General features: G+C 44.8%; 1 protein-coding gene and 1 long non-coding RNA gene across 16 annotated transcripts in view; one reads left to right on the forward strand and one right to left on the reverse strand.

Annotated features, from left to right (window-relative positions):
• The window catches only part of bru1 (bruno 1), a 48679-nt gene that overhangs the window by 11547 nt on the left and 22899 nt on the right, over nucleotides 1-14233 (forward strand). For 10 of the 15 annotated variants that reach the window (XM_022789189.2, XM_086978296.1, XM_086978297.1 and 7 more), the window contains exon 1: nucleotides 13181-13612. The exons of 1 other annotated variant lie outside the window; for it this stretch is intronic. Coding sequence is in view for 3 of the 14 variants with exons in the window: in XM_022789184.2 (XP_022644919.1) it covers nucleotides 13083-13212 (130 nt within the window). In the remaining 11 variants the exon portion in view is untranslated. Of the gene's footprint in view, nucleotides 1-9473; nucleotides 9605-12948; nucleotides 13613-14233 lie in introns of those variants that run through there. 4 more of the 15 variants (XM_022789184.2, XM_022789186.2, XM_022789194.2 and 1 more) reach the window with 3 other exon arrangements.
• On the reverse strand, nucleotides 5789-7066 carry LOC147758342 (uncharacterized). The gene is made up of 2 exons (XR_015319734.1): nucleotides 6933-7066; nucleotides 5789-6016 (listed from the first exon to the last, which is right to left on the reverse strand). It is a non-coding gene; the product is annotated as an uncharacterized LOC147758342 (long non-coding RNA).

A 14233-nucleotide genomic window follows, 5' to 3' on the forward strand; every position in this document is an offset into this window, starting at 1 on the left:
CCCAACAAAATAAATAGAAACCCTTTGCTAATCGGTTCGTTTCCATTTTCTCCATCGTTATAATTGCCGTCGTTTTCGCAGACTGTCCTTCATTGTCCCCTTCAACCAGGTGACTGGACAGTAAGAGGTTAGATTGATTTGGTAGAATATATACATATATGTATTTGCGACTGCACAGCCGCTGCTACCACAGGAACCCCCGAAGCGGACACAGCAAACGCGGTCGACTGACTGTCTTCTGCTGTCGCTGTTGCCATCTTTCTTGTTGTTGTTGTGGCGGCTGCTGTGGGTTTACAACATAGCGCCAGCTCGGAACAATGTGGAACTAACGATGGCGCCACCATCAAACGGAGTCTTGTGTTGATCGCGTTGCGATCCTCGGGAAGCCGTAACCACCCGTTTACATCTCTTGCTAACTGTATCCGCTCGGCAGAGCGTGTTATACGTTTTTCGCATACAGATAGCCGGTCGGTCAGCCACGACGGCGAATACTCTCATACTGCTGATGCTCACAATGATCTGTGTTGTTCTGCTAGTTTTGCTCTAACAAAGGATGATCGGCCTACACGCCACGACGAGGTTGCTTGCTTTAACTACGGCTCAACACGACGCCTGTTATTGCTGAGCCTTTCACGATTGCATATGGTTGTCCGGTAATGACAACCTCTAAGACTTTCAAGCGGACAGAAGTTCGGCAGAGACAGCTGAAGACGGTTGGTGCATATGGTCGGCCAGGGCTAACGAAGGAGTTCGTTGGTTGAGGGACAGGAAGACAGCGTAGCAAGCAGCTAGTTGCTTTATGTTCTGTGAAGCCGTCAGGAGGTGGGCGAACAGTCATGACAGGATTCGGTCTTGCTACTGCTACCTTCGTCCGAAGCTTTATAAGTACGCTATCGATTATAACAATAGCTGCCACTTATACGACTACGTTACACTATGGACAGTACTAGTCGCTACTACCTACTATTGAGCTGGCGAAAGATTATCTCCTAACCTGGAGAATAACGCAAGGTAGAGGGGATCTAGGAAGGAACACGGTAGAAGCGAATAAAGTTCAACAAAACAAAGCTACGCGTATAGCGTTCGTTCATGTTGAAGACAGCTGGCCGAATCGAGCAGGAATTGATGGGTTTTTTTGGTAGGCGGGTATAAGCACAACGAGGTAATGATACGGTAAATAATGTTGGGTCCCAGGTAGTTCGTACTCCAGGCCGTCTGCTGGACCTGTGATCGAATTGCTTATGAACGGGTGAATAGACACCTAGTAGAAACTATGACATGTTTCTATTCTACGGATCAGTTGGTTTCCGACAGAGCTATAGCAGAAAAAGTAAGACAGCTCACTGGAAAACGATGCGTACCTCATAAAGACCTACTCATGGTTTGATACCTGGGCTGTACTGAAAGGAGAATAAATCGTGTTGGTATTTGAAGTCTTTCCATTACGCATTTGTATCGACCGGCTCTTAGAGCTGTGATGACGCCGACAAATAGAACGAGTAGCAGACGAAATTGTATTGGAAGGGAAAGCATTTAAGATAAAGTGGCATTGCTGGTTCAGGTAGCACGAAATATGTAGCATTCATCTTTGCACTTCATCAAAGAAAAAACAAGAAGCAAAAGAAATTTCACATTCCCAGCGGAGCGCTAGACAACTATCAAACGTCGGTAGCAGTTCGAGCAAATTGTACATGCAAAATATAACAAGGTAACGGTACCAAAAGGCAAACGGGCCCGAAGGGGGCGAGGGGAGCGGACTGGGTCAGAAAATATACGGTAAGAAGGGGGGAACCAAAGAAGGAAAAATAATCAGAAACATCCAAACGGACTAGAACGACCCAGTACATATTTTTCATGCCCACATCCACTAATGCAGTGAATAAGACCATACTGTTGCAGCGCGCCCAGCGCTTGTTGGTAGAATTCGTCCCAGATGATAAGCGCCGACCTCTGAATGGCTACTTGGTGACTTTAAAGCGGAACACCATTTGTTACGATTCGAAAAAGTATTAGTTAGTTAGCTGATTTGGCGTTCGGTGTCAGTCCTATGATGTGTGTTATTTTCAAGGAGGGTAAAATCAATTTTTTTAAAATGTTGATTAGCGTGCGCCCTTAGCTGTAATAAACTGTGAAATAGTGCTGCAGAAATAGTGAAAAAGATGAAGTGCTACTTTTTGCAATATTCTTTATAATATAAAAAAAACAATTAATTTTCTTCAAAGGGAAGAGCAACCTACATGGACTCCTGCGTGAACATCGACATTTATCGAGATAATGGACAGGTAGAAATTCGTTTGTTGCTTTCAACAAATTGATTACTTATTTGACCATTAATGAAGTAACTCTTGTCTTGAATACTATCACTACGTCATATAATTAGCTGTTAATAATCATAGAATGATTTAAGCGAGCTGAGATTATTTACAGACCAAAAGAAGCACTTCCACCTCGTTTATAACCTGTCCCACTAGGATTAATTATTTGTGTCATCAACCTCAAATAGCAGAACGCCGTCTTGCCCGTCATTGCGGCAGTCGTAATGGTTCTGTGACGATGTCCAAAAATTGTTTTTTGGCCTGGCCGCGCCGGATAGAGTTTTCCGAGTCAGTCTCGTTGTTCAGTCTTTAACGGACGCTGTAGAGGACCAAAGATTAACACGTCTACTATTGTTTTAGCTCGCTGAGTGGGTCGACAGTAATCGCTGCACGGGTGCAGCCGCTTAGTGTCGTTGCTATTGCACTCACAACTGGGACGGTTACAAGAAAACTATGATACGATGCATAGACCCAATGGCTTATGTGGAAACACCTCATACACCGGCGCCTATTCACACTAACTAGAAGCTCAATGGACCGCGCGAAGCTACAGGCGCTAGTATGTTCAGGGTAGCTAGTATCGAAGGTTAAAAGGCAGTCGAGCATTTCCCCTTTGGCAAGCCTAGCACTTTCTCAAGGCATAGCATAAGGATTATGTGGACATAGAGGCTTAGTTAATATTATCATCATTTACTTGACAACTTTTCTAAGCAAATTTCAGCCACTCAATAACGATTCTTCTTTACACTTGGGCTAGGTGACAAAGACACGGTACATTAAATTTTATCGATGAAAGGATAACGGGCGCGTAAAAGAGGGAAATTTTATCCACGTTAAGCAATCAACACACATATCTAAACAAACAGACAGGTCGCAGCACCCGTATTTTTAATTGCACTTCAGGAGGGAAAAACAGTGGTTGGTTTTTGCGAGAGCGATTAATAACTCATCTTGCACTCTACTGTCGTGTCCGTGTACGACACTGGCCTCGGTGGGGGATATGATCACATCAATGACAAGATCGTTACGTTATGTAAAACACCAGCTTAAACAATGGCTTAACCCACAATCGCTTTGAATGATAATGGCGTTAGCTGGTCATCTAATTCAGAGAGTGTTTCTGTAAGGCTTCACGTAAAACTTCGCGTAAGGCAACAAGTAGTTCCGTTATTGTTGAAAGAAAACAATTTAGTTTTCGGCTAATTTTTCTGCGCTGACAATCAACAGATCTTTGTTGATCATGTTTGGCATAAAAAACCAGACCGCTTAATGGAAGCAAATATTATACCATTTAGTGAAATGATTAGGATGACCGATAATCTGACGTTTTGCGATCTACCAATCGATAAGGGAGTTTCATAATTAGTAATCTAAAAAAGACCCAAGGGAGTGTACAATTAATTTTTATATCCTAACAGTTCCCGTAATAGTGCAATTCCAACGTGCTTGCATTACAGATACATGGGATGGTCTAGGTTCGACACCGGTGTGGATGCAGATCATATCGTATTGTAGGGAGACAAAGCGTATGAAGCGATGTTTAACTAACGTTTCCAACTTGGCAATGTATCCTCCGCTTCAACATGGGTGTTCAGTTTTTGTAATTTGGTCCAACTCGTGTGGTTGTCTGCCTATAAGTTAATTTCACTATTTTTATGCCCTCCCTTCGACAACTAGACCCATCTGATAGCCGGACTAGCGAAATGAATTATGTCAGACATTCCGCTTCTATAATATCTGATAAACATGTTTATTATATGTTGTAACGATGCGGACATCTTAACTTGAAACTTAGCTGCACACAGCGGGTGCAGAAATGCTATCGGCCCAGTTTTTCTAAGGGGTCAAATTATGTTAGCCAGCAATGATGAGAATCCACTGTCTATAACGTGTTCCACGGCCAAGTTGACTGCAATTAATGTAATAAGTTGTTTTTCAATGAACGATACGATAGACACTCAACCATGCATAGATATCGATATTTGTGTCTGATGTATTTAGGTTATACATGTCAGCAGTAGACTACTAAAGAAAACAACTATTGTCTTATAACAGGCATAATCACTATCCGCAGCGACTTTACCAACAGCTGCGTATAACACTATCGATGACAATGGCATATTTGAGTTACACCGATAGCAGGTGCATTGCCCTTACCAACAATAGACGTGTAAAAGATCTGCTGAAACCTGGCGCTCAGTCGGCCTTCGTACACCAATCGCCCTAGACAGGTTCAAATAGCACAAGCCAGAGCGAGATGTTTCACCTCATATGAAAATCTACCCTCACTGACTACACTGCTCGAAGTTAACGCGTAAATCCTGCTTCGACAGACCAGCAATCGACCCTCAAACCCGCCAGTTGGGTTCTGTTGACTCTGCAATTTTAAGCCACCCTATCCTACCGCCGTACCGAAATGTCAATCATGCCGTAGCAGCAAAGAGAATTGCCTGTTTCAGGCGATTTGATAAAGAGCCTAGAATGGTTGACGGCATGAGCCTTGCTTGTATGTGTACAACCTTGTGTTGATCGTGCAGCCATTGATAGAAAGGTATACGAGCTTTTTGACTTTCTGTAACCGTTGTCCACTTTCTCTTCATTGTCGTTCGAGCACCTTTGAGGGATGATTGCGCATGTCAGTTCAGCTCGGCCCGTTTCGTCGGTCGAGTGACTGACGAGGAGGTGCTACCGATTTAGACAAAACACCGACCGAGCTGGAAGGACTGAATTGGACGAAATTACTATAGATGAGAGTGCTGGTAATCGCTGTTAAATGAGCTTGCGATCATAGGGGACACTGGGATGCGCGTCAGGAACCTGCGGTGCGTTAAAGCCTGATGTACGTTTGCAAGAACAGTAAGGAAACTACCTGTTAGCACAACGATACCAATGGCCCGTGTCATGTCGACGACGAAGATGAATGGCATCGCGGCGTTTACACCGCCGAGTATAATCGGCCTGTCTGCAGGCACCAAAAGGCGCTTACCGATGAGAGGACACGCTTTGATTAGCAAAACACCTAGTACATACTCGTGGCGATACTCATCAGCACCGTTTTGTCAAGTGGATAATGCGCTTATGTCGCGTTAGATAATGTCGAATACCCAACTGGTTGAACCATATTTGTTAGCTGACGGTGTAAGTCTCAAAGGTCAGAGATCCCCAAGTGACATTCGAAATAAATCTGTTTGCTCTACTGCTATTGTCGTGTACAAAGCTATCTTCATCAAAGTGTTAAATAAAAATTATGCCTGTGCAAAACTGTGCAGTAATACGTCTATGCAATAGCATAAATTGCAAGTATCATTCGATCTTACCTGGAAGAATGATTTAGCAATCCCGGATTCGAATACTCTATGAAGGGTTACAGGACAGACCGGCGTCAACAAGCCTTGCTTATTAACCATTACCCTCGATTGGCACAAGGGTGCCTTCTGTGTATAAAAACAAAAATATAATAATTACAAGTGAGGTCAACAGGTTTTAAAAGCGAGCCACCTTAATTGAGGGGGCACTTCTAAACAAACCATTTATTTTTTTTTTTGTTTTACATTACAACGAGGCGAAAGAGACGCGCAGAGGAAGCTATTTCTTTTCAACCAGCAGGAGTCCAGTCACGTCGAACGCTGTCAACATAAACAGCCGTTGTAGGTATCAAACAGAGATTGTTTCCTTCAGCGAGTTCCCACTGTTTACTTCAGCTGAAAAAAATAGTTACACGAGAAGATCAAGGTAAGCTACTGATATCTTCCTGATCGCTTTGTTTCACAATGATTCTGATCTGCCCGACTGCCGCAACCAGCCAGGCTAGGAAATGGTCTTATCAACATCGTCACCAACAGGCCAGGTCAGTAGTGGGTGATAAAGATAGCAAGAGCCAAAAGAGCGCAGATCACCGTGAGCGACAGTCTTCGCTGTATAGGATACGATATAGTGGATCAACAGAGATAATATAATAGTCTATATATATTCTTTTTTTTGCTTATGAGCCTCAAACGATACCGTATGTTCTAGACCTGCCACCAGATGCGCGAAATACCGATTATCAACATTGCGCCCGCAGTCGCCGCCACCGCTATCGCATCAAAAACGACACCAGTACGATGCTTCACAGGTTAGAAGGGCGGGCTACAAAGTGATCGTTGTAGACCGTTATAGCAGTCACTTGCGCAAAGAGTGAGTTCTTGGAGGAAGTGCGACCCCCCTAGCTAGCAAACGGCAACGACGTCCGACTTCTTACGAACGGGTTACAGGGCCTGAGATCTGGCTAGGGGTCTTTTGCCTGGTTGATTTGCTGCTTTCTCTTGCGTTCTGTGCGGCTATCTCCGCCTCTACGACTAACGACGCTGTGCGAATCTTGTCGTGCTGTTTACTGTTTCACGATCTATTGCTCAAGACGGCTGCCTAGAACAGAGAGTCACGACGACAGCCGCCATCCTATTATAACTTTTAACGCAGGCAACTCCTGCTACCTGAACCTACTACGATTCGCTACGAATGACTGCCTCGACACAGTGTTGGCGGTACTACTCAACCCTATAGCAAGGATAAGCAGTTGCGACAGTCGGCAGTGTAAACACTACACTCCGGCATCATACTCTTATTGATTCTGTCTACCTGTGGTGTCTAGTGACGACCAAGCTGTTCTTCTGATCTGCTGTAGCGCTGATGCTGGTGAGAAGGCTTATGACGGTCTAATTTGGTGTCTTCGCAGGCCGAGTTTCCGGTAACAACTAAACGCGAATGTCGCTGTTTGCTTCAAGGGAATGAAGGCACGAGCGAAAGAAAGTGTGTGCTCACTAGTGTAGGCCCATATGCTCTAATCAACAGGTGACACAGAGCTCCTTACAGAATCAGATTGAGGGAACTGAATTGAATCTGAGCTGCGGGCTGCCGCACCGCTCAACCCTTTAACAGTTGTTCTCCGCCCCGTGCTGTGCTAATTTAATATCTCAGATGATCTAGCCTGTTTGGGGGTCGCGCTATCTCTGTTTTGTCTGACTGAGTTGGCGTCATTGTCGCTGTCGACTGCAGGCGGCGGCGGCGGCGGTACTACAGCTGCTGAGTGTAGTTGAACTGCGGTTAGTTGGTGCATGCATCGAGTGCGCAACGCGCTGCTTTCATCCTCGTTCTGCTTTCTCACGTCTTGACGGTCTACACGGCTCGGGACCTGGGCCCCCTCCACTATACAGCTAGCCGCCCTCTCCCCATAAGGAATACCGTTATGTCCATCCTCGGATATCGGCTCTCTGGCTCGTAGAGCGCAAGATTTGTCTATAGTCATCCTGTAATCTCGGGTATCGTTCACCGCCTAAGCTTGCTCGACAGAAACAACTCGGTGCGCGGCAAATCATTAGCTTGTTGTCTGCGAGAGTTTGCAGTCGAAGCAGAGTTCGTCTCCGACGAGAGTCTGCAGTTTTTGCTAGCACCATACTCTGTTCATAGTACCTATTGTAGTGTCGCCATTGTTAACCTAGCTCGCTCTTGTCCTCTACGCACTCGCCGCGTCCCGTATAGTCCCAGCTCATATCGTCACTGCTGCTATCATCAACGCCAAAAGCCCAAGCAACATATTTCATTGCGCTAAAACACTGACTGAGCCTACAAACACCGTCCGTTCAGGCATCGGCCGAGAGGGAAGTGCATGAATTTACAAGATGATGCCCAACGTAGTAGCAATAGTGCTAACGTAAAGTTTAGCCCGAGTTCTTACTATGCTGGTGGTAACATTAGCTCTAAATCTAAGTGTGATAAATTTAGAAGTTATCCACTTTGATGTGATTGTTACTTCTATTGCCGTTGTCGTCGATGTGATTAAAGAGCAGATCTATGCGAGTGGCTTGAAGGACTATGGATAGCCGTTATGGATACGTGTAGAAGACGAACGTCCTTGGAGCTGGATTTACATTAACCCTAAGAAAAGAACACGTGGAAAAAGTTGTCAAAGGAAACACGTCATGAACGTACTAAAAACGAGAAAAAATGGAAAGTGCGGTATGCGATAAGCGAAAACGACGGAAGACGAGTTTGGGAAGTTATACTCTATCAAAAAAACTACAGCGCTTAAAGGATTAACTTTCAAATTGATGCAAGCTGATAACCGAAGTGGCAAGAAGGGAAGAAACTCGAAAAATTCATAAAGAGAATTAGACAGTTTAAAAAAAAACACTTATCATCCATTTACCCACAACGCTACTTACCCACAACCAACTGCCAGATTCGCCAGATCCGCCCAGTAGCGTTCAATTCCAATTGAGCGTTCTGTTCCATGTTTTTCAATGTATCGTTGCATTGCCCGCTCCCGGCAAACGTTTTGAAGATCGTTTTGAAGAACAGCTGTGACTTCCGTCGGTCTAGCACGCCTCGATGTCGTTAAGGTGGAACGCGCTATTAACGGCGTGGCCGAAATCAATCTCTTGGCTCGTCACTCGGTCTAGCCATTACGAACTTTACAGCGACACGGCGGCTGTGTCCCGTTGTACCAGTACACAAGCGCATGTCAATGCCACACCGCGGATATCGCCTGGCCAAGAAATAGAACTGTTAGCATCTATCGACACACATTCGTCGTCCTTTACTATATTTTTCGCTTTATCACACATCGGTTTTGATACTTAGCCAGTCACTCAAGTGGGTCTTTTCGTCCTTGCAGATCTTGAGCACGTATGTCGCCGTATTAACAACTAGATCCCAGATTTATGTAGGAACGAACCGTTGGGTGATCGCGTATCATAGCCGCTCCCGATCTCAATAACGGTGTGTCTATTGTCGACGTCATTTTCCTTGAAATCTTCACTATAGTAACAGCAATTCCAAGGAAACGACAGATCAAACTTTTTATATCATTCTGCTACATGTGGCTGTCGCTACATCCTCGCAAGTTTTGTCACTTTTTGAAAATCATACAACCATCAAATGACTTTGTATTTGACAAGCGTTCTTGATGTGCAGTTCTACGTGTGAATATATTCTATATAAATACTGTATAAATGCTCGTATTTCCCGTGTACAATTAATACATCTGTGACAATAACAACAGCAACAACAAAACAGCGTTGTTAATTAGATCGATATAAAGCCGATCCACCTTTTTGTTCCATCAACCGGTTTCTAGCCTCGGATTCTCGACCGGTCAGGCTTCCACTCCTCTTACCGCAAGAAAGATAAGACAACAAAATCAATAAAGACGCGAAACAGGACAAAACGATTTGAAAAACGACGGCTCCGTATGAAGATCAGGACAAGCATCATCGTAATCGACTAGATGGCTACGGCCATGCAGCTGTCAGGTGACCGGTATTCCTGTATTAACTTACCCACTAACTCCATAGAGAGCAATAACTTGTACTGTAGTTAATGCTTATTCGTCTCACACCTGACGGTGCACCTGCGTAAGCGATGCCTATAACTCGAACCTGTTGTGAATCGCAACAGATGTCTATGCCCGGACAACAGCGCTGCCTGTGTCCAGCCCTGTTTGTACTGTGTTGTGGTCGTTAAACGCTGTCGTTTAAAACTGCAGAGACAAGTTATATTACTAAAAGCAGTAACAAGTTTAAGCGAACAGTAAGCTTCTTTTTCGCCGATAAGAGTCGACTGACAGGGGTATAAGAGTTCTGTCAAAGCAGCGAGTACTTTTCTTAATTGTCGTGCCATTTGTTCGGTAAAACCGCAGATGGGGTAGAGCACATCCATGCTAGCGGAGCAGTCACACGCCCAACAGATCCTGCAGAGGCATCGGACATTGCGCCCAGTTAGCTAACTTAGCTCTTCGGTATATTCACGTATCCTCCAAAACAAACATGTAAATAAACAATTTTACAGGCTCGATCGGGCACAGGGGAACAGGTCCCGGTTGGACTGAGTTAGTCAACTATTAATAGGTTTTATGAAGGTGGCTGGCAAGGTTCACAACTTGCGCTTTATTATGTTGCTTAAGGTTTTATTAGCTAATTTGGTGAAGCGCTGATTTATGGCATTTGAGTAGCAAAACATAACTTGATTAGGGTGCGTTCTTATGGCACAATTGGATCTTGCAGCTTGGGAATGGAATAGTGAGTACAAGATGTTAGAAAGACTATTTATGTAGTTCGATTACAGAAATTTGCTACTATAGTCTAGTATTTGTTTTTATTTATCACCGAATGAAGTAGGCTACAGCTTATTTTGAGCGCAGGAAACTCTTAGTAAAAACCCATGGTGCCCTTTAAGTCATTTGATAACGTTTCACCTGTACAGAATGAAATGGCAAAAAGCTTCGTCGCTCTGATTAGATAGGCGCGAAATAAATTAATCCCAAATACATATGGTCATAAGCGATAACTAAACTTAGTGTTAATCACTTACAGCTCAGTAGCATGAGCTAGTATGTGGAAAAATATAGATCAGGTCGCAAATTCGACGGGAGGCTAGTCAGTCACAACAAGCCGCCTAACTTGCTTAGTAGTTAGGGAACATTTCCGCGTGTCATGAAAATACTAAAAAAATAATGTTAAAACACCGCTGGGAAAAAGGACTGTCACGGAAGACTCTACATGGTGAGGAGATATTTGGCTAGTTATCACCATCATCTCCCTTTACGATTTGTTCTTCTTACAAATTGTCTATACCATCGCCATTTTCTACCTTTTCACAGATAGCATAAATTCTGAAATCTAAAATAAACCATGTGAGTTTTACAGGCATGGGGTATTCGCTGTCATAAATTATTCAACATGACGCACTCTGCTCAACCGAGTATCCATAATAGTTTCTTATAGGGCAGCAATTTGATATTGGATCGTTTGTTTAGTAGGATGAGTTCGCCGAACGGTATTGCAACCCACAGAGATGATGAGGAACAATAAAACGAAATGATAAATAGACAATATTTAATTAACCTGCGTGAGGCCTGATGGCTTCACGAAGAGTCGACATAAGCATATTTATTGAAGCTTCGCGGTCCAGTACTAGAGAAAAAAGCAATCGAGAGTTACGTCAACTCAAACCGAGTAAGCCAGCCGGGTCAAGGAGCTTTCAAAATAGGTAGAATCTCCCCTGCTCTAAATTCAGCTCATAGGCCACACTGCCTAGCTCGGCCTGATGATGAGTGGGTCGTGCCGTCGATGCACGAAAGGCGAGTGCAGATTTGAACTCTGGGCAGAATCGGATGAGCATTTTCACACAGATACAGAATCGACATCAACTCGCGTGAACATATAGACTCCATTTTCGTCGAATCTTGCGCATACAGAGTTGCTTTGGAGGGTCGCGCAGGGGACTATGGAGCGTGAAACTCGCGCACGCAATCTCCTGTCAAAAATAATTCCCTCGACAAGAACCCGATGAATCCCTAACTAATATGCCGGACTCCTAACTCTGGTCACCTTCTGTGGATACGTACGGCAGAATCACACAGACCACGTATCAGCATGCCCAAAACAAAACTGTGTCTACCTAACGGAAGTGAATGGATAGCTACGGGATCACGAACCAAATGTGGAGTAGCCGATGTAGCTTGAAGCAGCGCACACGTAAATGGCTAGTTATGATGGCGTTCAGAGAAACGTAACTGCTGCTGTTTGGCAAAGGTGAAATCGTTCTGCTGAGCAGTTTAACTAGATCTAGCTGCAAGGCGCATTAGAAACAATGACTCTCGGCGTTTATCCCAGGCAGATAAAGTAGAGATTGCCCGCCCACTCTGTCCATGTTTTCATTTCTTTCCCGACTCGATCAATAGGCATATGCATTTACATGATGGTGCCGGCGGTTGTCGCGAGCGTCAGGTTCCTAATTGCAACTCACGGATTTGCCGTGAAGGCAAGGCCTTCCCCAGTCGAGATCAGTCCGATCCGTGTGTTGCCACCTATACAATTGGATTGTCATCGGCAACAACAACAACAGTTCGACTATCTAACGTTTAATCTCTTTAAAGATCGTCTCGTTGGTTATACGTTGACGCATTAAACACATACGTCGCCCGGAACTGACTTTCTGCAAGCGTGCCTACGCGACTCCAACAGGGCCAAGAACGCTTCAACGTTTTCCAAAATTCCACCGCGTCTAATGAACTAATCGTCCCGGCAGACTATCATCAACTTGCAGGACGAAGCGAAGCGAAAATCACAGTTAGCTTTTTTGGCAGGCATCTTTCCTTCTGTCCTACAGACCGCTCTCGGCTCTACCGCCATTAACAGTTACCCGGACCCAGCTAAAGACGCTTAATAAGAAAATGTTTCGAGTTCTATACATGCGGTTTTATTCTTTCAGTTAAGGATTGCCTCGGCGGGCGGCTAGCAGGTTTTTCGAGCAGCTTGAACCGCATCGTATGCCTGCGCCCGGTTTCGACCCAGAACTACGTCATCACCATGTGCCCCTAAGTTCGGCAAGCAAACTGTACACTGCGGCTGCATCATGGAGATCTAACGGACGCCACCAAGTGGCCACCGTTCAGCTTTAGCCTTACGGTGTCTCTCCGGTGTGCTATCTATCTCCGTCACCAGCAGCGATGGAGCGGCCCAGACGATAGTCTCGTAGTTTCTTTTGCTTTTCCGCTCCTTAGCCCCCCATTGTCGATTGGTTAGTTGTTTCCTAGTTCGCAGTGCCATACCATGTAGCTCTCTGGTGGCTGGCCACTGCTATCGTCATTATCTCGACTCGGTGGCTGTGGAGAGGGTATCGTTTATCAGTAACGGTAACATTAATCCTGCGAATGCTGCCGTAGGCTGCTATGGTACAATTGGTGTGATGTTGTTGCTGCCGCTGCCGCGACCACTGGTATAGTTGGACATGATTACGAAAGGCGGCGGCGGCGGCGACGCCTTACTGTGTCCTCACTTTATCGTGCGGCAAGCGTCGCCTACAGGCCCTACGGCGCTTAGTCCTACACAAAGACAAGGATCGAATAGGCCAGATACTGGTAGGGGAGCTGTGGCCAAAAGCTAATTGAGACAGTGCGTCTGACATGCTATCGCGTCCCGTATTTCATTCTCAGTGGTCCGTTCAGCGGCGTGTTAATAATGCGACTTAACGTAAGAGAGCGTCAGGCTCGATCTGGTGATGTCTAAAAAAGAAGAGACAAAACCGAAGCGCTTTTGCTGGAGCTGGTGTGAGCGCATGTTGACTTAGGTAGCCCCACTTAGACTAGTTGGATGGATAGCTTGTCTGACGATTCATTGGCGGGCATTTCAATAGAATATATTGTGCTACTCCGGCTTGTCCAACTGCGAGTCAAACAGCTGGTTAGAAACAGGGGGTATCCGGCGGCTTGTGAACCTGGACGCACGTCGTATGCGCAATAGAGTGCAATTCTGACGGGGGTAAGGAGCATTGTCGGTCGTCGATGTAGTTTATCTCTGTTAGACGCAACCAGGAAATCACATGTCATGTGTTTGTGAAATGTGTGGAGAAGCATGGCTTCGGCTGTCTGTATATATAAATCACATGTGATACCATAGTCTATTAAGTGTTTTGTGTAGTGTGCGTGAATGTCTGCGTATCCCTAGACGCTAAATAGAGGCTTCGACAAGCAGAAATTGTGTTTACGGCGACTGAAGACCATTTCTGATGGATCATCCTTCGATACTCCGGAATTCGACTATCATCTGCAGTTTTATCTGGGATTCTGCTCTCTGTTTCATTGTGATTATTGTCATATGGTTGTTTTTTTAGCTAAGGTTTGTACAGCTTTTAAGGCTAATGATTCGTGCTGCCTGCTGTAAGATAGATAGGTAATATTCCCGTGTGTTTGGAAACGTTCATCGTCGTATTAGGCGTAGTTGGCTACAACAGGTACGGCTTAGTTACGATAGAGCGTATCTCACAATTGTTCTATCGTAATTCTATTACTGCCATAATTAATCGTTGCTTCAGATCGCTGGAGATCCTTTCCACCAAAACATGTGTTTAAGGCAAGTTTTTATATGTCCTTAAATTAACTA

Source organism: Varroa destructor, unplaced genomic scaffold (assembly GCF_002443255.2).
Source record: "Varroa destructor unplaced genomic scaffold, Vdes_3.0 BEIS01000001.1, whole genome shotgun sequence".
NCBI classification, from domain to species: Eukaryota; Metazoa; Arthropoda; class Arachnida; order Mesostigmata; family Varroidae; genus Varroa; species Varroa destructor.